This window comes from Pelodiscus sinensis, chromosome 2 (assembly GCF_049634645.1).
Source record: "Pelodiscus sinensis isolate JC-2024 chromosome 2, ASM4963464v1, whole genome shotgun sequence".
Taxonomy (NCBI): domain Eukaryota; kingdom Metazoa; phylum Chordata; order Testudines; family Trionychidae; genus Pelodiscus; species Pelodiscus sinensis.
The window spans coordinates 78,750,808-78,775,850 of NC_134712.1; the positions used below are offsets into that span (position 1 = coordinate 78,750,808).

General features: G+C 37.5%; 1 protein-coding gene across 4 annotated transcripts in view; it reads right to left on the reverse strand.

Moving 5' to 3' along the window:
- Positions 1-651: 651 nt before the first annotated feature.
- Positions 652-25,043, reverse strand: part of MIB1 (MIB E3 ubiquitin protein ligase 1) — a 103,788-nt gene continuing 79,396 nt past the window's right edge. The window contains exons 16-21 of one of the 4 annotated variants that reach the window (XM_006139056.4): positions 21,477-21,658; positions 20,212-20,404; positions 17,818-17,896; positions 15,651-15,764; positions 14,223-14,323; positions 652-7,216 (exon numbers count right to left, since the gene is read on the reverse strand). In XM_006139056.4, coding sequence (XP_006139118.1) covers positions 7,076-7,216; positions 14,223-14,323; positions 15,651-15,764; positions 17,818-17,896; positions 20,212-20,404; positions 21,477-21,658 — 810 coding nt within the window. In that variant the 3' untranslated portion in view covers positions 652-7,075. Of the gene's footprint in view, positions 7,220-8,095; positions 11,120-14,222; positions 14,324-15,650; positions 15,765-17,804; positions 17,897-20,211; positions 20,405-21,476; positions 21,659-25,043 lie in introns of those variants that run through there. The other 3 variants (XM_006139055.4, XM_006139057.4, XM_075920891.1) reach the window with 3 other exon arrangements.

Consider the following 25,043-nt stretch of genomic DNA (forward strand, 5'->3'; position numbering starts at 1 on the left):
ATGAATGTGATCATCCTTAAAAGTGCTAAAACTGTGCAAGCTCATCTATGATAATCAAATGGAAGAGCATATATAAATTCTAATTTTGTGCGGTAGAATGCAAAGATCTACAAAAATGGGCATTTACATGCAAATTAAAAAAATAAAGAACATGATCAAGTCCTTTATTTCTAATTTATAGAATACACACTAAAAATGAAGTCAGAAGAAGATATACCAAACCAAATGGTTACTTATTTGAGTATGTTATTTTGGTGAATTCCAAGTCAATATTAACCATTCTGTTTCTTTTCGTGTTTCTATAAGTGATCTTTTGATTGATGTGTTTAAATAATTCTGGTTCTTTAAAACACAAAGTCTGGAAAATAACTGTCTTCCTATTATTGGGCCATAGTTCCTGTCCCCACTTCATGTTGTGAAATTCTAAAGCCCAGAGAAAATATAAAACATTTGCAGATTACATTCTCAAAGTATTTTAATTTAATTCTTTGATGGGGTCTAATGCCATTAAGAATTCTGATTTTCAAGAAAGTTGCAATCAAATGAGCTGCCTCGCCCTTTCCAATGACCTCTCTACCAAAAATAAACTACCTCTAATAGATGTTAGTTCAGTGCAACAAAACTTTGTTTTAAAAAAAGGCACAATAAGACTATTATATAATAAGTTTTATTAACAATACGATACATTAGCATTTTTTGGAAAAGCTTAGACCTTGCTAAGCAGTCTTAAATCAATGCAATTATGTAAGGCTATTTGGAGTACAGAAATAAACTACAACACACACACACATACATACACACACAACTTGAATGTAACCCAGCTAATGGTCATGTCAAATCTATAGTTTAACAAAATTACAAAGTTGATTTTCTAATAAAAACAGAGTAAGTGCATTCATAACTAAGCTTGGGACAAAGAAAATACTTCCTAGAAGTCCTGAATAAGACACTTTCATAACTATGAAATGCCATGCAGACTTGTTTACCAAAAAAATTAACTAGGTCCAAATTATGAAGCTAATTTTTTCTAGAAGTTGAAAATACACCCCTTCATACTAAAAATGTCATTATGTAGAATATTCTGTCCACCCTCTCTTATGTGATTTGGAATACTGTTCACAGGCCCTAATCATAACTGCTCTACTGGTGTAGTTATCATAAACAAGGCTTACAAAAAGCAAAAGTTAAATCTACTAACTTTCCTTTACAGAAAGGCAAGTAAATGGCATAAAGGGAAAACATATACTACCTATACATTTTTTGCTGCATAAACTCAGTTTGTAGATTCATATATACTTCCATTCTGTAAAGGATCTATGGCTGTTGCCAATTCAATAGTTCTACCAAGGCACTATACAATCATTAAACCTCTAATATTCTCCAAGATGCACCGAAGAACATTTATGAATGTGTTTAAGTTGGTAAAAAGCCCTGAGTCAGAACTTTCATAATTACTGCAGTTATAGCTATAAAAAATGGCACACAGTAAAACTTTATAGACAACAGTATTTTACTTTGTGAACAATACACATGATGTATTGTAAGAGGAAAATAGTATATGAATCTCAGAAACTTAGGAAAGGGAAACAGGAATGTACAGTACCATGAGGAATGACACATTCCTCTTGTACATCATTTATACAAGTCAGCAATGATCCTTTATGTCACATCTAGTCAGGCACCAACTGATGTATCAAAACTAAACTGCGGTTTTTAAGAAAACTCCCACTTCTTTCCAAAAGTAAAAGAGCAATTACTGTAGAACTGAACACTTTGACATAAAAAAGACAGTTACTAAAAGTAACATTGTAGTGATCTGAGAGAATTTCAGTTTGTGACTTATTCAGCACAAGTTATGGTCCAGGCTCTAAACAATTCACCAGCAACTATTAACAGAGCAAAAATGTAACTTTTGACATTTCATTTGCAATATTGTAGAAAAGCTCAGAGAGAGATATCTAATATTTCAAAAGTAACTCTCTCAAACTTAGTGTTTACACTAGCCACAAATTATAGTACTGCGATAAATAAGTCAGCATACGTTAGTAAAGCGCCACTTGTAGACAATCATCTACAAAGTATCAATGAGTACTCTTATCACAACATAAAAGCAAGAGCAAATCAGATTATTTTTAAAAGGCTAGCTTTGCAACTCTTTAGAACTTGATTTGAAACATTTTAAGACTATGTTAACAAGGCACACAAAATCTCTCTCTATTACAATCTGGCACATTTATAGTTAAATTAGTTTTTGAAGGAACTTTCCCATTTACAAAGTAACTTGTGTTTATTACTTTTAATAGTTTAATTATTTTATGCCCATTTTTCTTACATGGAATTTTACCCTAATCAAAAACTACTTAACTGGTATTTTTTTTTAAAAAGTACATAACAGTGACTCAAATCCTGCAAAGTGCCAAATACCTTCAACTATAGCTGAAGGTGGAGTACAAGAGAGTTAACACCTTTAAATAATAGGTCTGAAAAGTCATAGTGCATTGGCAGTGGGGGGAAAAAAACACCCTGGAAAGTTGAGTGATTAAATTCTGAAATCTTTATAAATTATTTAGCTTATTGTATAGAATCCTAAAATTTAAAAATAAGGTCTCTTTATAGTTCCTTTAATGTGTATTAAATCCAAATGCCTATTTATGGATTCTTTCTTATTTTATCAATTATTTGTTCCTTATTTCAGTAAAATCTGTACAGTCAGCCACAGACATACACTGACCTATCCTCATCTTTCCCTACTTGCCATGATCCCCACTCTGTCTTGTGAGCTGATCACTGTTTCAAAACAGGAAAAAATGTTATCCAATAGAAGTATACAGCCCTTCAGACAATATCAGGTTGCACATATACTGCTAAGCAATGGGAATATATTGTAAAAATATGATGTGCTATAGCTAGTTTCTTCAAAGCTACCTAAATGTTTAGGCTTTAACATACATCACAATCAGGAGTCTAAACACAAAAAGTCTAAAATTTAGTCACAATACAAGTCTTAACATTTATTTACATACACTTCAATGTTTTGGCAAACATTTCTTAAAATCAGTTTTAATCATATCATTGTGAAAGTACTATATTTGACTTCATAATGTCAGTTAGGATAAATTCTCACCTGTAAAATGAATGCCAACACTAGCATCTTAAATAGTAAGTGCTATAATCTGCCTAATTTTTTAAAGCAGTTGTCTAACCTACAAGGCTGGAATTTGTGATATCCAGTAATGTGTTTCATATTGCAATAATGCATGTAATATTGCTCAACCAGGTTGAGCACAAAATATACATGATGAGAAGTGAGTATGTGTTAATGGGGACAAACCATGGACTATGATGTGGGAAGGACTGCTCTTGAAGCAGCATCCTCCTTATATATAAAATCTGTATAAATCCTTAGTTGCCTGCACTGTAGCTATAGTTTTGTAGCTGAGGAACTGCTGAAAAATAAAGTAAATGGGGAACTGAATTCGTTTGATCACCCCCCCCCCCCCCACACACACACCCGATATCTCTGCTCTCCACAGATGAAGTATGTTCATAATTTTACCCAGGTTTTCTACCCTGGATCTCTTGATTTAGTCCTTTAGGACAAAACTTAATGCCCAGTTGAATTAGGTTCATGTATTAGTAGCATCATTAGATTAATGATCTTAAATTGCAGTTATCTAGCTAATCATGTAGTCAATAAGGACCGCTCTGCAGAGCCGCAGTGGGGGTAGCTCCGGGAACCACCTGCACTGCATTTCTGCATTTTAAATGTAAGAGCTGCTGGGTTCTTAGTACATTTAAAATGCAGAGGCACAGCATCTGGACCAGCGGAAGCCAGGACTGCTTGGTTCCAGGCTTGCACTGAGTCCAGTAGCCCCTGTTCATGGCAAACAGCACTGTCCGCCTCAAACAGGGGCTGCTGCCAGAGCAGCCTCTGGTTCGTGGTAGCCAGGGATGGCTACAGTCAGGGGCTGCCCTAGCAGCAGCCCCTGTTGGTGGCGGCCAGGGCTGGCCATGATCAGGAGCTGCTGGCAGAGCAACCCCTGCATGCAGCCAGTCTTGGCCATTGCGAACAGGGCTGCTTTGGAAGCAGCACCCCTGTTCACGGGTGGTGAGGGTGGGGGGGGGGACCAGCTCCTTGTTGGGACTCCTGTAGACAGGGGCAGCTTCACAGTAGCCTCCCCTATTCTCCCCTCCCCCCGCTACCTCTAATAGAGGCAGTGGGGATGAGGGGGGGTAGAGCGGCACCTCAGAGACAGGGGGGTGGGAGGGGTGAACTGGCTTTTAAGAAACAGCGGGGGGGGGGGGAAGAGATGAGTAGTCAATACTCCAGTCGACTGCCAGATAAGCATAGTCGACTACTCGTGACCATCCCTACATTAGATCATTAGCATCATTATATAGTAACATTTGATCAAATTAGTCAGACAATCTGAAAAGACCACGCATAAAAGATAGGCTAGATGAGGGAATCCTCTGACACCCACTGACTTGTTTGTCCCAGAGCTGAATGCTAACAAAACTTAGCACGATATACTTTCTGAATAATTTAAGTATGAAACAATGCTCAAAAATGTATCTGCCCTGGGCTAAAAAACCCAAGTCACAGACCTGAAAAAAGAGAATGAGATTCATATAGAGGGGACCAGTGTTGTGCCATATAAAATAAACTAGTTCTTTTGGAGAGAGATTGACAGGAGAACATGGAAGCCTGCCGCTATGCAAAACCAGCCATAGAAGCCAGATGAACCTTATGTCAAGCCAGGAAAAATCTGCAAGTGCAAGCAGCATGGGCTACCAAACCATTTCCCTAATGGAATTATTCTAATTACCCAAGAACAGAGAATGAGAGTAAGAATTGTCTAGCTTCTCTCAAACTTTAGAATTCAGAAGCCTCAGGTAATAAGGCTGCAACTCCAAAAGCATATAGAATTCCTGGTGCTAAAGAAACTAAAGCAGTTGCAGGTCTGCTAAACTAAGGAGATTTATTAGCAATCAAAGATTTTACATAAAAATTTCTGGTATCTGTCTACTTTAGAACACGTACCAGCAAAGCAGAAAGTTTGCTCAAAGTACCAGCAAAGCAGAAAGCTATCTAAATGACAACACACAGAGTGAGCTATGTGGTGTACATATATGACTGCTGGGACATCAAAACAAACAGAAAACTGGAATGGACTCAAGTGAAAAATTATGTTGTCCAGTTCAAAAATGTATTAAAAAGAACATGGAACTGTTTTGTTGGAACAGAAATGTTGGGGTATGGATTGTTTTATTAGATAATGCATTAAGTACTGATTTTCTAAGAAACCACTGTAGAGTTTCCTTTTACCATGTAGGTTTCCTAAATGCACAATCAAAACTTAAAACACATTGGTAAATTCTTTGAGATTTTTCCTCAAGTCTGCAGAATTCAGATGATCAACACACGTTTATCACAAACTTCAGAAGACTAGGCATTGTATAAGCAGGTGAGTTTCCAGTGAAGAATGAAAACTATTACTTCATTCTCACCTTGATCTTCCCCAGACCAATTCCCGTTTTCATGTCCCTGCCAAATGCAACAGGAGACTGGTGTTAGCTGCAAGTAAGGCACCTAACTGAATGTAGTGTTTATTTCCCAGTCCTTGAAATAAATTGTTCAAATCAAGGCTAAAAGACAGCAAGCACCTATTCCATATTCTATTCAATCAGTAATTCAGGTAACTGCTGAATTGCTTCTGTGCACCATCATTTGGCTGTAAGAGCTCCAAATATAACTACTTTCCTGAAATCTTAACTCCTGTCCCCCCCGACCAAAGCCTGAAGAACATTTGAATTGTGCTCATTTGGGGTTTTGGAGCTGCTGGTAGTTCTAGTCAAAGATCTCGGAGTGTAATTGCAACACAATTCCTTGCTTTCTCCAACAACTAGTTTCAGCTAGCCTAACCATGTGTTAGGAATGCCACAAATTTACGAAAACTATCTTGCTTAATATTAGCTATTAAAAGGTTCTCTCTGGGCTCTAAAATTAATACTTTATTGAGATGAACGAGCAAAATATAATTTACCTTCTTTATTTTCCTATAATTTTTCTGTAAGACTGACTTTATGTAACAAATGCACAGTCAACAACAGAGAAAGAACAGCTGATTACTACAGAATCTAAAGAAAAAATATAGCACTGTTTCCTTATATCATGAGATCCATAATTTCCCTTCTGCTCTCATCATACACTTGTCCTCCAAAGATTTTAATCAACTATACTCTTAAGATGCGAAATTGATAACCAAGCCACACTTTGTTTTTCTTTACAAGGTAGTTGAAAAATAATCAGTACACTCTTCTCATAATTTTATATATTAGTTTAGGAGTTTTTTTGCTACAGGATTAAGAAGTTCCTTATTTAGGGTAATTTGATCCTATCAGACTGAAGTACATTCTGAAACCAAATTTGTGCTTCTTTTCACAGACATTCTTCTCTAAACCCACACTGAGAATATAGTGCACGTTACAGTCAAAGTTATCCACGTGGTTATTCTGATGTAATCTTATAGGAACTGTATGGTACTAAATACTTCTTATATTGTGCTGATTTCACATTACTGTACCTTTCAAAACAATACCACTATGAGGTATAACTTTCTGTCATTTGTCAGCTGAACATATGCTGAAGAGGTTTCAAACATGAGTGTAAAAAAAAAATTGAAAGCAACTGGCAGTATAAAATGTGCATCACGTGATAGCAGTCCATATATACATATAAAAACATTAGAGAGACCAAAACAGAAACTCAAGATTGTCCTTTATACCTGGAGCTTGAAGGGGGCGGAAGGGGGCTTGAAGGGGGCGGAAGAGAAAGAGTGCTTTATTAAGTTAGCTGTTTCTTGATTTAACTAAAGTTTAACTAAAAGTTGCCTATTCAAATACTGTTTTCTGGTGTGCTCAGTCCTTAATGCAATTACAATACAGCACATATATACTGCAGTATTAGAAATCTTTTCATTAGAACCTTTAACTGCCTTTCAAATTAATAGAGATTTCATGACCAAAATGTATGACAATTTGATAAGCTAACAGAAGACACTTGTTTTATTGTTTAATATAAGAGGATTCTTCGTTCTATAGCCTTGCGACATATAGGGCATTCACTCATTCGGTCTCCACAAAGCTGACATGTTCCATGACCACAGAGAAAGATCATATTCTTCAGACGATCCAAACAAACAGGGCACATAGTCTGTAAAAGATTTTGATAAATTAGGTAGTGAACAGCAATTATGAGAAAGCAGTATCAAGTATGCATTTTATTAACTGTAGAAAATTTAATATATGCATCTGTTGAGTGAACAGTGATTATTGTGATAAATTAAATTATAGAACTGCAACAGATTCAATAACCCATTTGCTTTTTTAACATTAATACAGAATAGAAAACTTACTATTTTAATCCTCAGCTTAAAATATATGTTTCACCAAATATTTCATCAACCCTACAGTAGCTTTCTATAAAATCTGATGGCATCATTTAAGTTTACAGCAAAGTTAAGTAAGCAATTTGTAGCACAGCTTTAAGAAATCAGAGATATCTACCAAGCACAGATATTTGTGTATGTAATTCAATGAACAAATTATTTGCCAGCTATACTTCAAATTTCTACTTATTAAGTTACATCCCCCCTCCCCAAATACACACACCGAGCACTTCCTGGACTCAGACATAGTATGACTATGATTTTGCTTTTTAAATATTTAATACTCCCAACATACATGCTAAAAACCATAGGGCTGTGTCTACACTGGCCCCTTCTTCGGAATAGCCATGCTAATTTAGAACTTTGGAATAGGGAAATGCGCGGGGGATTTAAATAAACATGGCCGCCGCTTTTTTTCCGGCTTGGGGAAAAGCCGGAAAAGAGCGTCCAGACTGGCGCGATCTTCCGGAATAAAGCCCTATTCCGGAGGATCTCTTATACTTGAAAGTAGGAATAAGAGATCCTCCGGAATAGGGCTTTATTCCAGAGGATCGCGCCAGTCTGGACGCTCTTTTCCGGCTTTTCCCCAAGCCGGAAAAAAAGCGGCGGCCATGTTTATTTAAATCCCGTGGGGGATATTTAAATCCCCCGCGCATTTCCCTATTCCAAAGTTCTAAATTAGCATGGCTATTCCGAAGAAGGGGCCAGTGTAGACGTAGCCTAGATGTGAACTGATTTTCACTTTTCTTCTCGGAAGCAATTTGCTCACTGATTTCAAATCTTAAGTAACTCTGTATTTCCAGAGATATACCAAACAACATATGAAATACCATCTTTCTGAATAAAAGGAACTGGTGTACTCCAATATCTGCTTTAATTCTGCACTTCCAATGTTACTTGTAAAAGAAGAATCATCACTTGTATAGGGCCATATTCTGCCCTCATTCTGTTTTTTGGATATCCAGATAATATCTATGAAAATTTCATGTTTCAATGGAGGGCTGCTCAGCTTAGCTGAGCCTTTTACCCTAACTCAGATCCACACAACAAACCATTTAAACCAGTTTTTACTACTGAACATAAAGTGAGACCCATTACCCAAACAGATCTCTTATAAATGTTCATGAAAGTTTGTCCCTTAGAGAAACATCCTTGACTGTGCCCGCAGTGTCCTCCACCATGCAAAAATTCAACTACAAAGGGCACATGTTTGTTCCTTCACCATAATCACATTAAAGTTTCATTTATAACTAGTTTATAAAAGGCACATTAATTATTAAAATCTATTTATCAATTGTTATAGTTCAGATTGCTTATAACCACAACTTACATCTACCAAAGAGTTTCAACTCATGTTCTTAAACTGACATCTATAGTGTGCTTATAACCACCTGAGTTGCATGCTAATGACTGTAGCATGCTCATAACTGAACAGATGTTGTAAACCCTTTATAAACTATGCATAATTGAACACTTATTAACTGTGGCCCACATTTCAAACACAAATTTATTTCACCATCACCTTGCACTTGTGCACTTTTTTTTTTAAATCTACTCTTTGAATCACTGCAGGTTTACCAAAGTAGTTTGTTACAACAAGGAAAAGTGTACATATCCTTAGTAGCGTCCACACAATGAAACAAAATTTTAGGCATGCCTTCTATGGAAATAAGCTAAATGCAGGGACAAACATTCTTTAGCGTACTACTAGTTATAATAGCTCATGACTTCGTGTTTACACAGAATTCAAATCAGAATTTGGTCAATTCTCTCTTTTGTCAATCTGAGTGAAATCTGTGTATCTAAGGAACTGCCAGAAGGTATCTCATAGGTAAATCTACACTGCAAAAGAGACTTCTGACATAGCCATGGCTGTCCCAAGTCAGTGGATTCAGGCTCTCTCAGATAAAAATTGAAGTGTAGGGATTGTGCTAGAACCTAGGCTCTGAAACCCCGTAAGAGGGATAGGTCTCAGCCCAGACCCAAATATGTAACTGTGGTTTTTAGCCCAGCAGGCCCAGACCAGTGAGTTTTAAGACTCATGCCAGAAGTTTTTATTGCAGTATAGACACAATGACTGCCAGATAAATCTTTGAACTTTTTGAATGAATTTGCCAATATAAAAAATATGAATTCTCAACAACCATATTTCATAAGAAAATGCTATCAGGGCTAGTAATGGCATCACCATATCTAGTCACAGTTTTCAATAACTCAAAATGTAATCATTTTCCACTAAATCTTGCAAAGGACTGATTGTAAATTAGTCCATCCAGCCCATTCCTCACCAAAGCCTAATCCTCACCTGGTACAACTAAGTATCAGCCGTATAATTCACAGTATAGTAAAATCTCCAAGTACAGAGAAATTCTTCATTAATTACTTATTAACCTGAAGTAGCTTTCTAGAAATGCATGTGCGTAATTTAATAGTCCTCAAGTATCTCTTTTGAAAGGAACACAGAATGTAAACCCTAAATCTCATCCTGCAAGGACAGAATTCAAGTCCTCCTCACTGTATGTCCTTTACCCCTAAGGTTTGATTTGAGGTCTGTTTCTCTCAAATATACTGTAATTTGAAAATGTATATGCACATTATAAGACTCTATAAAAGTGTATTCTGCCTAAGCAATGGTGGAAAAAATAATTTTTGTTTACTTATTTCAACGCAGCACACAATTTAGATGAAATTTCCTGGTGTATTTCAAACTCACAAAATAGCACTAGCACATCATCCAGGTTTTTCCTACTTATAGTAAAAACTGGTGAATATTTATTTCTAGAGACCAGTTTAATTGTTCAGTGTCATACATGATTTAGTTTATTTACTTCACATGGCAACAGATTTAAGGAACTTTGCACAAAACAATCAACCTTCCTGCCTGCTCTCTAGTTACGAATATCAGTGCCTTACGCCTGCTTTTGTAACAAGAACAGCAAACAACATGGCAGATATTTCAACTACACTTTTAATCTGGCCTCTTACTTTAGCACAAAAGTTTGATGTACATCACCTCAGCCCTTTCTGAATAAATTAGGTGGAAATTTTTTTGAGGGGAAACAAATGAAAATTCTGTGCCTGGAGAAGGCATTTGATTTCTTTTTATACATTAGTATTTTCTTCTTTCTGAAACACCACCATAGAAGCACCCAGTCAGTTTTAATCAGTTGTAAACCACAGACACAGTTAAGGGAGTATGGAAAAGTCTTAGTAACAACATGAGATTATCACTGGGATATGATATTGCAAACAAGACAATTTTAGCAGAATATTTTTGTCTGACGTAGGTGACATAAGAACCTACAACAACCTTTTGTTACTGAGAACAGCATGTTTCCAGGCACAAGATATAGGTGCACAGTGACATTACAATAAGTTTAATTTTTAAAGAAAAAGAAATGACATACGTATGGTGAAGGAACACACATAAGATATTTATTACAGACAGATGGTGGTGATTACGTATGAAATGTGGTGGAGGACACTGCAATCTCAGTCAATGATGGTAAACATTCAGGGAATCCCTGAAGAACGATGTGGTCATCATGAGTGGATTTTCCTGACATCAGGCCTCACTTGTACTTGGCACCAGAAATGGTTTTAAAAGGTTGCTGCACTAATACATTAAATTATCATCGAAGACATGAGTTGAAACGTAGATATACCTGCTGAAAAGAACAAATAAGAAGTTTTAAGAACACACAAATACTGAATGTCCCATTAGGAGTGCAGCTTTAAAGGCAGAAATTGAAAGAAAAATGTGTTTAAAATGGAACTCTGTATAAACTTCAGGCACATATTTAAGGTACAACCAAAGAATCTGTTGAAAAATAGCCATTAACTAGCACCTGCAACATACTTTAGCTCTTCTCCCAACAATAAATAGAAAAGTCACCTAGAAGATAAATTAAAAGGTTCCACAAGAGAAAGGTCAGCCAGTTCCCTGAGAAACAAATTAGAATTGCAGACAAGCTGCATTTCAACAAGGTAATTCCTTGACATAGCAGTCAGTTAAGATACAGTGAGAAACAAGCAGTCATCTACATTATGCTGAGAGGCAAAGAAACCAGACATGAAAGTCAGCCTAAAAATAAAATGTACTGCAAAAATGCAAACAATAAAGATCTAAAAACAAGAACATTTAATTTTTTGTTAAACAGTTAACTTTTGATGACCAGAAAAGTAGAAAAACAAAACCAATAAGACACTGTCCTACTCTCACTGATAAATGCATCTGAACTTCCCGATGATGTCAAATCTTTTTTTTTCAGATGTATGAAAAGAAAAACAGACTGTGATAAGGACTACAAAATGTGTTTTGGAGTACTGCTTCTGAATATAATATTTGAAGTAAAAATACTGAAATATCACTTCCAATTGGAAAGGAAAGTTGCATTCACACCAGTACACATATATATTATTGGCTGGATTCAAATCACACTAAACAAAGTATTTAGATTTATGCAGAAATATTTTTATAAAAGTAAGCTCTCTAGAAGCAATTTTAATGGTTTTTCTGGGTACATTTCCAATGGAAAATGATTGACTGAATTTAAACTATCATATGCAGCTTGGAACACCATAGTGCTCAAGAACCAAAAAGTAAAAAAAATAAAATAAAAAAAATCAAACTTATTCTTACTGTCCAAAATGAAAGAAATTAAAAAGAAAAATAATGAAAAGTAGATTAAGAACATTTACCGAATGTTATTGGTGAGAACATTTTTTGAACTGCAGGTTTTAGTATACCTGTCCTTATACAGGCACTTATTAGGTTGGAAACGGCTTTTGAGTTGAACATAAAGATTTTCAATAATGTGGGTGTCAGCCAGTTGCTGGTGGAAGAGTAACTATTATTGACAGGTTTGCCTCTGCGGTTAATATCTGACAGTACATCAGGTCTCAAATTTTCAAAGGCACTTACAGGTGTAGGCTAAGAACTAGGGATCCAAAACTTTCTCTGAATTTTCATGTAGGTCGGTATCAGCCAGCCAGGGTGGTCTGGATTAGCTCAGAAGTCACCCATTTTTGAAGCATTATATGCTACTCAAAATCCAAAAGAGGAGTCAGGCCAGGTCTACACTAGACCTGGGAGCTCGGCTTACGGTATGCAACTTCAATGATGTAAAATATGTAGCCGGAGACGTTTTACCTTAAGCTGAGCAGGGTGGTGTCCCCAGAGTGAGAGGCCGACAGGAGCAATCACTCCCATTGGCTTCTCCCCTGAGTTCGAATTAGTGGGTCTTAACTAGACTCACTAAATCGAACTCCGGAAGATTGATCATGGCAGCAACAATCTTCCATGAACTGTAAACATAGCCTCAGTTCTCATCAGTTTTTTCCATTCACCAAAACATTTCATTTGTGACAAAGGTAGGACAGTCACATTTTAAAAGCAAATCTCCACTGCAGCTGTGCACGCCTCTCAGCAGGTAGCTCTGAGTTAGCAGGCCAAAAATTGCAGTGTAGTTGAAGGCAGCATGTGCAATGGTACAAGACAGATAATGTTCCATAATCCCAGGAGATTTAATAATTCACCACACAAAACATTTGTCCTTTATGTTAATACGTATATTATCTATTTTGCTCATAGTAACTTCTGAATGTAAGAAATACAGGCAGTCCCCGGGTTACGTACAAGATAGGGACTGTAGGTTTGTTCTTAAGTTGAATTTGTATGTAAGTCGGAACTGGTATACATTGTAGGGGAAACTCTAGCCAAACATTTCTCCAGAGCTCAGTTTTATTCTCCCACGCCTCACTTCCCTCAGTCCTTTATTCTCAAACTGAGGTGTCTGCTGAGAAAAGCCGCTCCACGTCTCCCTGGTCTGCTGGGGGGAAGCAGCTAGTGGGGGTTGCCTCACCCCGTTTGTAAGTAGGGATCCGATGTAAGTCGGATCCATGTAACCCGGGGACTGCCTGTATTTGATTTTTTCATATTACACAATATGTAAAGAGAATAGTTGTTGCTAGTTCGAATCATTTCATATTAAGTAATTTAAAAAAATGTAAGAGGAGGACTATAGGGTTTTGCAGAAACATCCATATTCAGTTTGCCTTTTGAAAGTCGAAATCTATCCAAGTTTTTAAAATTTTTTCCTCCTTTTCCAAGCACAGAATTTAAAAATTTAAAATACTTTAAAATCCATATAGTCAGAAATGTAATTACTGCATCTCAAAATTATATATGCAATGTTTTATACCTATCAATTTTTCATATTATAGACATATATAAATATCACTCATTTGACAGTGTGTATGCATTGCCACTGCACATACCCCATTAAATGCCAACTTGTGTCCAAAACTGGTTTGTTTCTGAATAGACAGGCTCACAACTCCTGCACTAGCTGGGCGCATACAGTTTTGTGAAGAAAAATGCACATATTTAATGATGTCCTGTGAACAAAGATCTTCACTGTACACTGTTATGAGGTCAAAAGATTGCGATAATATTCCTCGCCGCCTTTCATTCCTATATTTATTGTTGGGGTCAAGTATGTCAATTCAGTTACAATAAAACAGGTGTGATAAGAAATGAAATGTCAAATGTTGCTACTCATTAAGACCATGTGTGCATACAGAAGTCAGATAAGTTACAAACAAAAAAACAAAAAAAACCCCACAACTTTTTAGCCACACTAGAGCGCATCTTTACTTCACAGAATAAAAATGGCTTTGATTAATGAAAAATTAAGAACTGAAGGGTTTTAACTGATTTTCCTTATTTTGTTTTGGTGTTCAATATAAAGGAACGTGTGGCACTTTTACCTGTTCCTTTATGTCTTGTAACTGCTGTTGCAGTTTCTGTACATCTGCATTGACATTGGTGTTGTCCTTGTCTTTCTGTAAAACTGGAATGTTTCCACTTGCTGTAATGTAAAGGAGAATAATATTAAAAGCACTGAATACATTATGCACCGCTCATAATAAAGAATAATCACTATTCCTATTTATCTGAATTATTGAAGAACGTTATTTCTAGCAAATATATTTTGATAATCAAATTATATTTATTATGACTAGCTAGAATTCCATTCCTGAACTAAAATAATATGTTTATTGGGAAGCTTTATCAGCCTCAGTTTTTGACAAATATTTCCTTCACCATGGCAGCTTAAATGCCAGCAGTTACTTGAAGCTCTGTCTACACTAATGCCCTCATAGTTGCTACCAACCAGTGATGCTGCACCGGTGAAAATTTTTTGGCAAAAAACCAATGTAGACACCAAGATATCCACATTGCTTTATTGTTTGATAATTCCAGTCTAGGTCTGAACAAATACTGCTAAAAATATCATACAAATATTTGTTCAGATTGTTTCTGAACAAACAACTCTGTTTCAACTCATGTTCACTTTGTGAATGTTCCAGGAAACAAGTTTACTGACAGAAACAGCAGAAGTGGAAAGTTTCAAAATTCGAATTTTTAATTTTTAAACTTAAATGTTCATACTGGAAATGAGCGTAAGTCTGAAGACTTATGCTCAACAGTCTGGAAACTAGTATATCACTTAAGTATTCCAATTTAAATTAACAGGTCAGTTTCAAGTACTGAATGCATACAATGAACCACAGACATATTTTTTCACGCAACTCGAAATAACCCTTAGAATAAGTTAATAAATATAAGAACAATATCAGCTGTTTAAGAACTAGTCAAACAGAAAAAGGCAGAATAATTCTGACACCACAAATTATTTGGTGACCTTTACCTTAGACAAATGTTCTATTTCTATTTTCTGGGGATTCTGATTAGTCAGAGACCAAGAAGCCTAGCTAATATTTGTAATTTGTATGGGTTTTTGTGTGTATGCTCACTCGTGTATTTCAATTATATTAACATTTATTCTTAGACTTTATTCCAAGTGTCGGATACATGGCGAGGAAGTTCCGGAAGTTAGTGAGAAGGGTTCAAACCATCACTGGCATATATACACTCTTGTAACGTTTCAGTTTGTTTGGTATCATGCTTCTTGGTTACTGAAACGGCACTTTTCAGACATGATTTTTGCTGCAAATAGCATCTACCACTCTCCTATATGCCAAATGACAAATACTAGGTAGAAGTCAGATACAAAATTACTTTTTTTAAAACTTTATTTCAAAACAAAAGACGTAAGAGATATATGTCCAACCCTCTTTTCTCCAACAAAAGAAGAATGGAAGTATTAGAGAAAAAAAAAGAAGAACACTCACAAATGTCATCAGTGGTATCATCTGTGCCTTTCCCTCCACAACACATAATGAAAGGCACTCTCCGCTCAACCACTGCCCGGCACTGCACACACTTCTTCATCAGGCTTGCACAGTCTGGGAAAAGCATAGATAATTTACTTTCAGTAGCTTGCCAGTCTTTTGATTCTGCTTTTCTATCCATGAGTTTAATCTGTTCATTTTAACCACAGATTACATCAAATGATAATGTGTATTTACAACACTGATGGATGTGTTTACAAAAAATCATGTGAAAATTAGCACAAAGCCTATTCAGAAATTAGGATCCAAAGAATCCATAAACTACACTGTATATGACCTATAAAAATATGCCTTTTGTCTTTATTTCAAGCCAAAAATATTCCATGTTTTACTTACATGCAATGAGTAAATGAGTGTCCATAATTATTACAAAAAGAAATCAAACACTTTGGGTACGTCTAAACTACACCTCTGTTGACAGAGAGATATAGATTATGCATGTTGAAATTGCTAAAGAAGCAGCGATTTAAATATCCCACGCTTCATTAGCATAAACATGGCTGCCACTTTTTTCCAAAAAGGAGCTTTTTCGGGAAAAAAAATGGCAGTCTAGATGCGGATCTGTCAAAAATAAACCCTTTTTCAACAGATCCTGTAAACCTCATTTTTTGAGGAATACAGGATCTGCCACTTTTTCCCCGAAGAAGCTCCGTTTCGAAAAAAAAAGCGGTGGCCATGTTTATGCTAATGAAGAGCGGGATATTTAAATTCCTGCTTCATTAGCAATTTCAATGTGCCTAATCTACATCTCTCTGTTGACAGAGAGGTCGAGTCTAGCCACAGCCTTTGAAGGGTAAATCTATAGCTTTTGCTTGCATCTCAGGAGAAAGGTTGGAATTTTTTAAAGGAGAGAACAATGTCATCATTGCAGCAACACTGTGTTGGTTCTCAACGTAAGAGTTGTAAGCAGTTCTCAGTGAGTACTGGGGCACACATTAACCCTCTGATTCAGCGGACATTCCTTCCTCAAATTTGACAAGAAATAATCTGAAAAAACCTTTCCACGTTTAGAATCTTCACTTCCTAATACAAAGCAGATATTGACAATATGCACTTGATTGATCACACCTTTCACCATGGTAATCTATGTTCTTGCTTTCCACTTCCTTGGGATGTAATCCAAAAGCTCTCTTCTCACACCTATTCTCTCTCCACTGCATACAATGAAAAGAGTCTGGAGCATGACGACTGTGAAGGTAGTGAAAATGTGCCAGACCTCTGAGTCACAGCAAAGCAATAGAAATAATGCCAGATTTCCTTAGCAAGATCAATTAAGCTAGTGCTTATGGAGAGGGCTACCTCCCATCGTATGCAAACCCATCATATCAACCCATCATTATCAATAAAGCAGTTTTCTAGACTATTGACCATCAGTAAAACCTCAGCAAGATATTCCATAAGTTCTTGAAAGTTCTGGTGACAAAATGATCACTATATCCTCATCTTATTGACAAAGAGGAGAAAGTTTCTGGAGGGTCTTTCGTGTTTTTTCTCTCCTAATCAGTTGCTGTACCATATACATCGCATCAAGCAGAGTGATCCATGGTGCAGCAGATTCTCTTTCAAATATGCACCATTCTAAGTCTCTTGGGTAAAGACAGTTCTTGCTGGAACCTTTATATATATGGCGTTAATGGAAGATTTACTTAAAAGTGTCTTTTTAAGCATTGTTTGATTGTTATACCTACTAAGGTTTAATTATATTCACACCGCTAGATGCCCTGACAAAGGAATCATACGACTTGTAAAGATCTCAAAAAACATTTTTTTAAGGCTCATTTATTTGCAGAAATGTAAAATAGAACTTAGATTAGTCAGAATAAAATAATGCAGATATATGAAACCCAAATTTACTTTCTCAGTTTTCTAGTTAAGCAGCTAGAGTTCTGATAGCTGTTCTCCAAATAATTAAACTTTATTACAGGCAGGTGGTTTTATTGCATTCCAACTAATGTCAAAGCTCTGATTACCAAACCAAAAGTCAATTTACTCAAATAGCCTGTAGTTAAGTCAATATTTTAAAAGAATTTTTAACAACTATTTTTAACAGACATCTTTTGTTGCAAAATCATTATTTTGAAAGGTATTACTTGCCAAGGATACGTACTCTCACAAGCACACATGTGACCACAAGGCTGGAAGAGTACAGCTGCTTTTTTGTCTGAGCACACCACACATTCTTCAATCTGCAGAGAAGAACAGTAAGGAATAACCTGGGAAAGAATCTTCTCTTTTTTGTATTTATTCCATTTATTTCCATTTGCTTACTTACAAAGAAAAAGTAGGGAGGAAAAAGAAAAAAAAGCCCAGCTGATTCATCACCTTAAAGTGGGATTTAATAGGAGATTACCATATTTATATCTATGAGTCGTTGTTGGCATTATTTATGCTTTTTTTTCTTCACTACTGCTTATGTAGGAATCATAGATCAAAAAGCTAACACCAGCTTTCTGCAGGCCAATTTGGGAAACTGGTTTAGCAGAACTAAATTTTAATCTGGACTATGAAAAATGTCTATTTAATGAAAAATTACTTACACCTTCAGAGAGGCTGGCCAGAAGGTAGCATCTGGGCAACAATGCTCACTACAATAATCGCTGACCTCCTTTGATCAACACCCAATTATGGCAATTGGTGCGGTTGTCTGGCTGATGGGAGAAAGGTACCCACAGAGATAGCAGCAGGTGGAAGCAAACTTTTCTGATCCATTCTCCGCCATTTCAAAGCCCCTCCTTTCCTCCCTGTTTTTTTCCCAGACTTAATAGTACCATATGTTATCAGTCTGACACTCTGTATGTAAGTAGTTTGCTATATATCATTAATACAGGTCTAACAGTCTCAGAGATCAGGGGCACACATGGCCTTTGAAGCAACTGCATGCTTTGCACTTTGCAGGTGCCTTTGGATTTTGGAAAAACTTCACAAACATATAATATAATTATTTTCTCTTCAATTCACATGACTACAAATGCAGTGTGTCTGGTCCTAGAGTGCCATGGACTACATTCCTCTCAGATAAAATTGATGGAGGGAGGGGGCTCTGTTGGTGCTCCCAGTACCAAAGAAGTCATGCACCTTTAATGTAAATATAAGGACAAGTCTCAGAGGAGCAGCTGTGTTAGTCTGTATCTGCAAAAACAGTAAGGAGTCCTGTGGCACTAACAGATTTATCTGGACAACAGCTTTCATCGGTGAAAACCACTTTGTCAGGGTATGCATCCAATTAAGTGGTTTTTACCCACGAAAGCTTATACCCAAATAAATCTGTTGGTCTTACAATGAATGCCACAGGACTCCTTGTTGTTTGTAAACATAATGTAAGCCACACTTTGTTGGAGAGAGATCAAGGCATTTGTATGATGTCTGGTGGATGCCTCTGGCAGTGATTTGCATGGAGTAGGGATGTTAGATATCAAGTAATTGAATAGTCATCTAACCATATGAAATCATAGTGGTCACATGACTATTCAACAGTCCCTGGAGGCAGGGGTGGGGCTGGGAGCCAGTGTGAGGGAAGCAGAAGCACGGGGTGGCAGGTGAAGTCAGTCTGTGAGGGAAGCCAGTATAAAACCAGCTCCCTTCATGGACCACCTGCCTGCTGCCCAGTGCTGCTGCCTCTGATACAGAGGCCTGCTGCAGACAGAAGCTGCTTCACAGCAGTGTGTCCCCTTGCCCCCCCCCCAATCCCTCCCAGTGCTGTATCTAATAAAGGCAGCAGCATCGGGAGTGGGGTTGTGAAGCAGATGGCACCGCAGAGGCGCTGCTGGGGGGAAACGGCTTTTAAGTTGGCTCTCACCAGTACCAGCTCCTGCCTGCCCCCTGCTACTGGGGGAGGGGGAAGGGGAGGAGAAGGGAGGGAGACAGATCCACAGAGCTGATACATGCAAGAAGCTGGCTTGAAAACAGGTTTCTTGCACACATTAGCTCCACCTACCCCCATCACCCTCCACACTGCTGTCTCTATTATAGGCAGCAGCACTGGGAGGCGGGGGTAAGCGGATCTGGTGCTCATGGGGAGCCTGCTTAAAGCCAGCTCCTCACAGGCGCCTCTGATATAGAGGCAGAAAAAAGGAGGGGGGGGGGGGAAAGGGGGCTTACTGGTTAGTCATATAGTTGACTACACACTGATATCCCTAGCATGGAGTTCGGGCCAAGGCGTGTTCAGATGCTCTGAATTTGAGAACTGAAGAGGTGGAAGACTGCTGACAAGTTTGGGTGACTGTGACTCGACCCATGACATTGCTACCTTAGTAATTCTTATAATAAAGTTGCAGACACTTGCCTAAGTTACATAGATCATGTCTCTGTCCTCATTAGCCCTCTGTCATTTGCAATGTGGAACAAGGGACCATATCAAATAAATGCTGCACTCTGCTTTATCCAGCGAGAAACACGTGAGAGAAACTATGGCACTTGAGACAGGGTAGGTTTTTTTTTAGTCTCTCCTTTTTGCTGTGAATTCTTAAAAAAAAATCTCAACTGTGAGAACTGTGTTCAGTACCTTTGTTCTAGACTGAACTTGTTCTTTACAGATGAGGCATTTCTTCACCCTTGGTGAGCAGAGGGAACAGGTAGCAATATGTCCACATGGGCCAAATAATGTATCTCTCTTCATGTCTGAACACACCATACATTCTTCTAAAGTTTCTGAGTCATTGCTGATCATAGAAGGACTTCGAGAGCCAACCTGTCCACTTATTTAAAAAAAAAAAAAAAAAAAAAAAAAAAAAAAAAAGAAAGCTCACACTCAAGCTTAAGTCAGCATTACAACTATACGCATATTCTGAAAACAATTTAAATCATACTGTACATCAAGTCCTAAGTAATTTTCTTATCTTATGTATGTTACTCATAGTTTGTGCACAGATTATGTCACCCCTTCTATTAACTTATATGTAAAATTCCTAAGGTATCTGGGCATCAGTGTCATCAGCATACAGATTATAGATGTAATTTTTATGAGGTACAGACAGCACAATTTTGTGGCTGACAGGTGCATAGCTTCATACCTGGATAAATCAATCTGCAGAAAAAAAGCTGATAGTGGGCGAAAGAAGCATCTAAAGAAAGAGTATGAAGAGAACACTTCTCTTCCTATCTTGATGTTATTTAGTATTAAGACACATGTATCCCATTAGATTCAGATATTGGCCCACATTAAAACACTACTATATCATGATTTTATATATTTAACGCCTACTTGTATCAACTGAGAAATAAAACCCCAAACGTAGAAGTCTATATTTATCTAGGCCTTTTTCCCCCCCCATGCGGCTACATACCCAGCAGAGGGAGCATCTGTTAAACAAAACTTTACTTCCAGAGGTCTAACCAAAAAAGGTGCTGGTGTACAAGCAAAATAGCCAAGGATTCGTGTTTCAGGCCAAGGACCCATGTTCCCGGCAGAAGAAAATACCTGCCAAACAGGGTCAGATAATTGATTTTTGTGTTTTAAAATTTATTTAAAAAAAAAAAGACACCATGGAAATAATGTAAAAATCAACAGAAATAGCTATTTAGATCTGAGGATTAACGAAAGGAGCCTTTAACCTTTACATGGCTAATGTAAATCTAACCTGGATGGACAAGCAATATCTGAATATAACATTACTTACCTTTATCATGATTTTCAGTAGTGTATTTTCATTAATACTTGAAAAAGAGGCTTTTTATTTTATGTATTCTACTTCAATTGATCTTTTCCAAGGAAATGAAAAAATGTAAAACATGATACTCGGTAATTCCGTATTTTGTTGATATACAGACCTGACTTTTTCTTTGTGACATTTAGCCAATGCTTTGCAGAGGTTAGGATCAGGGCAGAGGTCAAGAGGAGACTGACCCTTCTTATTACGAATACTGAGATCAGCTCCATTTGCTGCCAGAAAGCAAGCAATAGATGCTGCACTCTTCTTCTCTGCTCCCTGGGTGCCAAGTCCCATTATTAACTGAAAGAAATTAAATAGGAACTGACTTGAGATTCTCTATTTAAATATTTGAGAATATAGTCTTATTGCTCAAGGAAAACTGAGCATTTAACACGTGCACATGTATAAGAATATATCTTCTAAATAGCATTTTGATGAGTTCTGAGCATGCATGTGTTCTAAAATAAAAAGCATTGTGTGATAACCCAATTTTCAACCAGGTTAGTTCCCTGCATAGATTAATTCAGGGCTACTCAACTTTGGAAGCCCCAGGGGCCACAATGGAACTCATAGCACATGCTGAGGGCCACAACTTAAGTGTGGTTGTATACATGCAAATGTATAAGAAAACAGCTTCTTTCACATTGAGGGGCATGAATACAAAGATTAAGGCAAGATCACACAACATGCAGGCCCCATTTAAGTCAGTTCTGCTGATATTAATAAAATGCAATGTTTATTTGACTTCCATCCATATAACATTACTTTTTAGGAGCAATGACAGTCCAGGAATTTAACGACTAAAACACATATCAACAGAAGACCATTATAATGACTTGCTATTGTGGAGAGTGATCCCAGTGGAGACCATGTTCAAAGGATCCCACCCATGGGCCATATGTTGAGCCCCATGTAAACCCAAACCATACCGCGGGCCACAAACGGGTCACATGTGGCCCACAGCCCATGAGCCATATGTTGAGTAACCTTAGATTAATTAATTAAAGGCAACAACATTTAAAGACACTGTTTATATACAATTAAATCAAAACAATGCAATCTCTGTCCCCTTGTATTCTGGGGGTCACTGAGCCAGTGCTCCCCAAATCTCACCCTAACTCTGTCACAAAGCTTAATGGTAGAACATCATTCCTCTCCATTTTCTTTATGCCTGTTTTTCTCATTATCCTGCTTTGAACAAACTGTTAAGGAAAAAAATTCAAGGCATTTTGTCTGAATGTGTATCCATTAGGTCATCTTAAACAAACGTTAGCCCCTCAATAATAAAGATCTTCTGTAGATTTAAAACTTTCGAAGTAGGAACTAGAAGAATATAGGACTTAACATTGAAAATATGTCTATACTGGAGGACTATGGACAGCTGGAGAACTAGAAGGATGCAAGTACCAAGGGGGGAAAAAAACCAAAGAAATGAAAGAGAAAGTGATTTCTCTTTCTACTGTGACACATTTTGAATTGAACAGTAAATTGGGAAATGAGTAACGTATGAAAGTAACTACTATAAAGAATACAAGAACAATATTAAATTATATAACAGTCAGCTATGGAACACTCAACAATTTAACACAAAAACGTTCATATTAACAAGTTCTAAGATCAACGGGAACAGAAACTGGTGACAGGGTGCATAAAAATCTCATGAGGATTTTGGTTTTTTTTGGAGAACTTGCCAGCCAATGTCATCATGTATGGAAAAACAAACCAAGACCCTTTACCTCACAGGGCTGAGGACATAGTAACCCCGTTGGTCATGACGATATGCCGGTGAAGGTTTGGGAGGAACAATAAATATTTATTGAAATATTTAAATCCTACTATAGTAGTTTTATAACTGAATTAAGAATGTATTTTTTCCTAATATTCTTATTCACAACTTTTTAATGTTGAAAGGAATACCCTTTTTTTATACATCTAATTTTACTTCTCTTTATTTCCTATTAAAAGTATCCTAAAGTGGTAACTATTAAAAAAATCATCAGGTACCACACAGATGATTTTCTGAGGTAACATTTACTGTATATACTCGAGTATAAGCCGAGTTTTTCAGCACACTTTTTGTGCTGAAAAATGCCCCCCTCGGCTTATACTCGAGTCAGCGTCTCGAGAACTGAGGCGGGCGGGCTCAGCGCGTCTCTGCTGCCGGCCGGGTCTAGCCGCGTGAGCCCAGAGCTCCGGCCCCGGTAACCGAGGCGCTCAGGGCGGGGGGCGCTGCCGGGAGCGGGCTGGGCTCCGTGTGTCGGGGGCCGTCGCTGCGCTCGGACCCTCTGCCGGCCGCTTGGGTTGCGGGTGCGCCCGCAGGTGCTGCTCGGAGCCAGCGGCCTCGCCCCGGGGCCGCCGGCAGGGAGGCTCGGGGAGCAGCCGAGAGGGGCTCTGGCCTGGGAAAGGTCCGGGCGGGGGCGGCGGGGGCTGAGCTGGTTGGGCCGAGTGTCCGAGCGTCTGTTCCCGTGTGTGACTGGTGCTGGCGCTGGGCGCTTTCTTGCAGGCGGCCCTTCAGGGGCTCATTGGATTGGCGGGAGGACTTTGAGCGGGAGTTACGGTATTTTTGATACCATATTGTTTTTGTTGACCCCCTTTTCCACTTACAGAGCTAGGTTATTGTTTTTCTTTGAAATAAATATTCATGTAATTTTATTGGTATCTATCTTCATTTTTTACATTTACCAGTAGCTGCCTCATTTCCTACCCTAGGCTTATACTCGAGTCAATATTTTTTCCCAGTTCTTTGTGGTAAAATTAGGTGCCTCGGCTTATATTCGGGTCGGCTTATGCTCGAGTATATACGGTACATCCCCATCATATTTATACAGGTTGGTATGTAATTAAAAATAATGTATTAATACTGCACAACGCATTTAGTTTTGAACATATGCTTTTTTCACTACAAAACTTTGGTTTAAACTGTTTCTGGAATATTATGTTCAATTACAGTAAAAATGACTGACTACTTAGCAAATGTAGTATATTGTGAATAAAATATTTAGCAACAGAAAAATAGATTTTACTTTTGTTTGCATTTCTTAGCCCTGCAAGAGCCAACACAGACATGAATGTGATACATGAATTCTACTCCTGGTTCCTGTAGGAACAAAACTGTTACCCTGAATTGCATGGTAAAATTCCATCTTATACCTATAAAACCCTATTGTTTCATCAGGTTTTGTAGAGTGATTGGAAAAGGGAAATTCTGCTTTAATCAAGAGAAAGGTTGCAACTGATGTACGTTTGTCTCACAGGTTTTTTATTAGTAGAGGTTAAGTTGAATGATTAAGGAAGAATTCCGCCCAACTTTCAGATCACAGGAGATTTAGCAGAACTGATTAAATGCTCCATTTTTTATTTTAAATTGAGTTAGTTTAATCTACAGTCGCTGAAAAATCACTGTTCACCAATTCATCTAGAATGCTTTTCAAAGCTAAACTGAAGTGTAAGGTTATCATTTAAAACAAGAGTCAAGAATTTTTACTGAGGCACTCCGTAACTACACTATGGCATGTTTATACCTCACTCATCACTTTACCGGTAAGTGGATGTGTAAAAATATTTTGTGTACCAAGTGCAATAAAAGCAAAAAAATCCTGAAATGTAATGTACACACAATAGCAAATATACACATTATAGTGAACCAATGGTAACACAATATGTCATTTTAAAATGTGATTTGTTT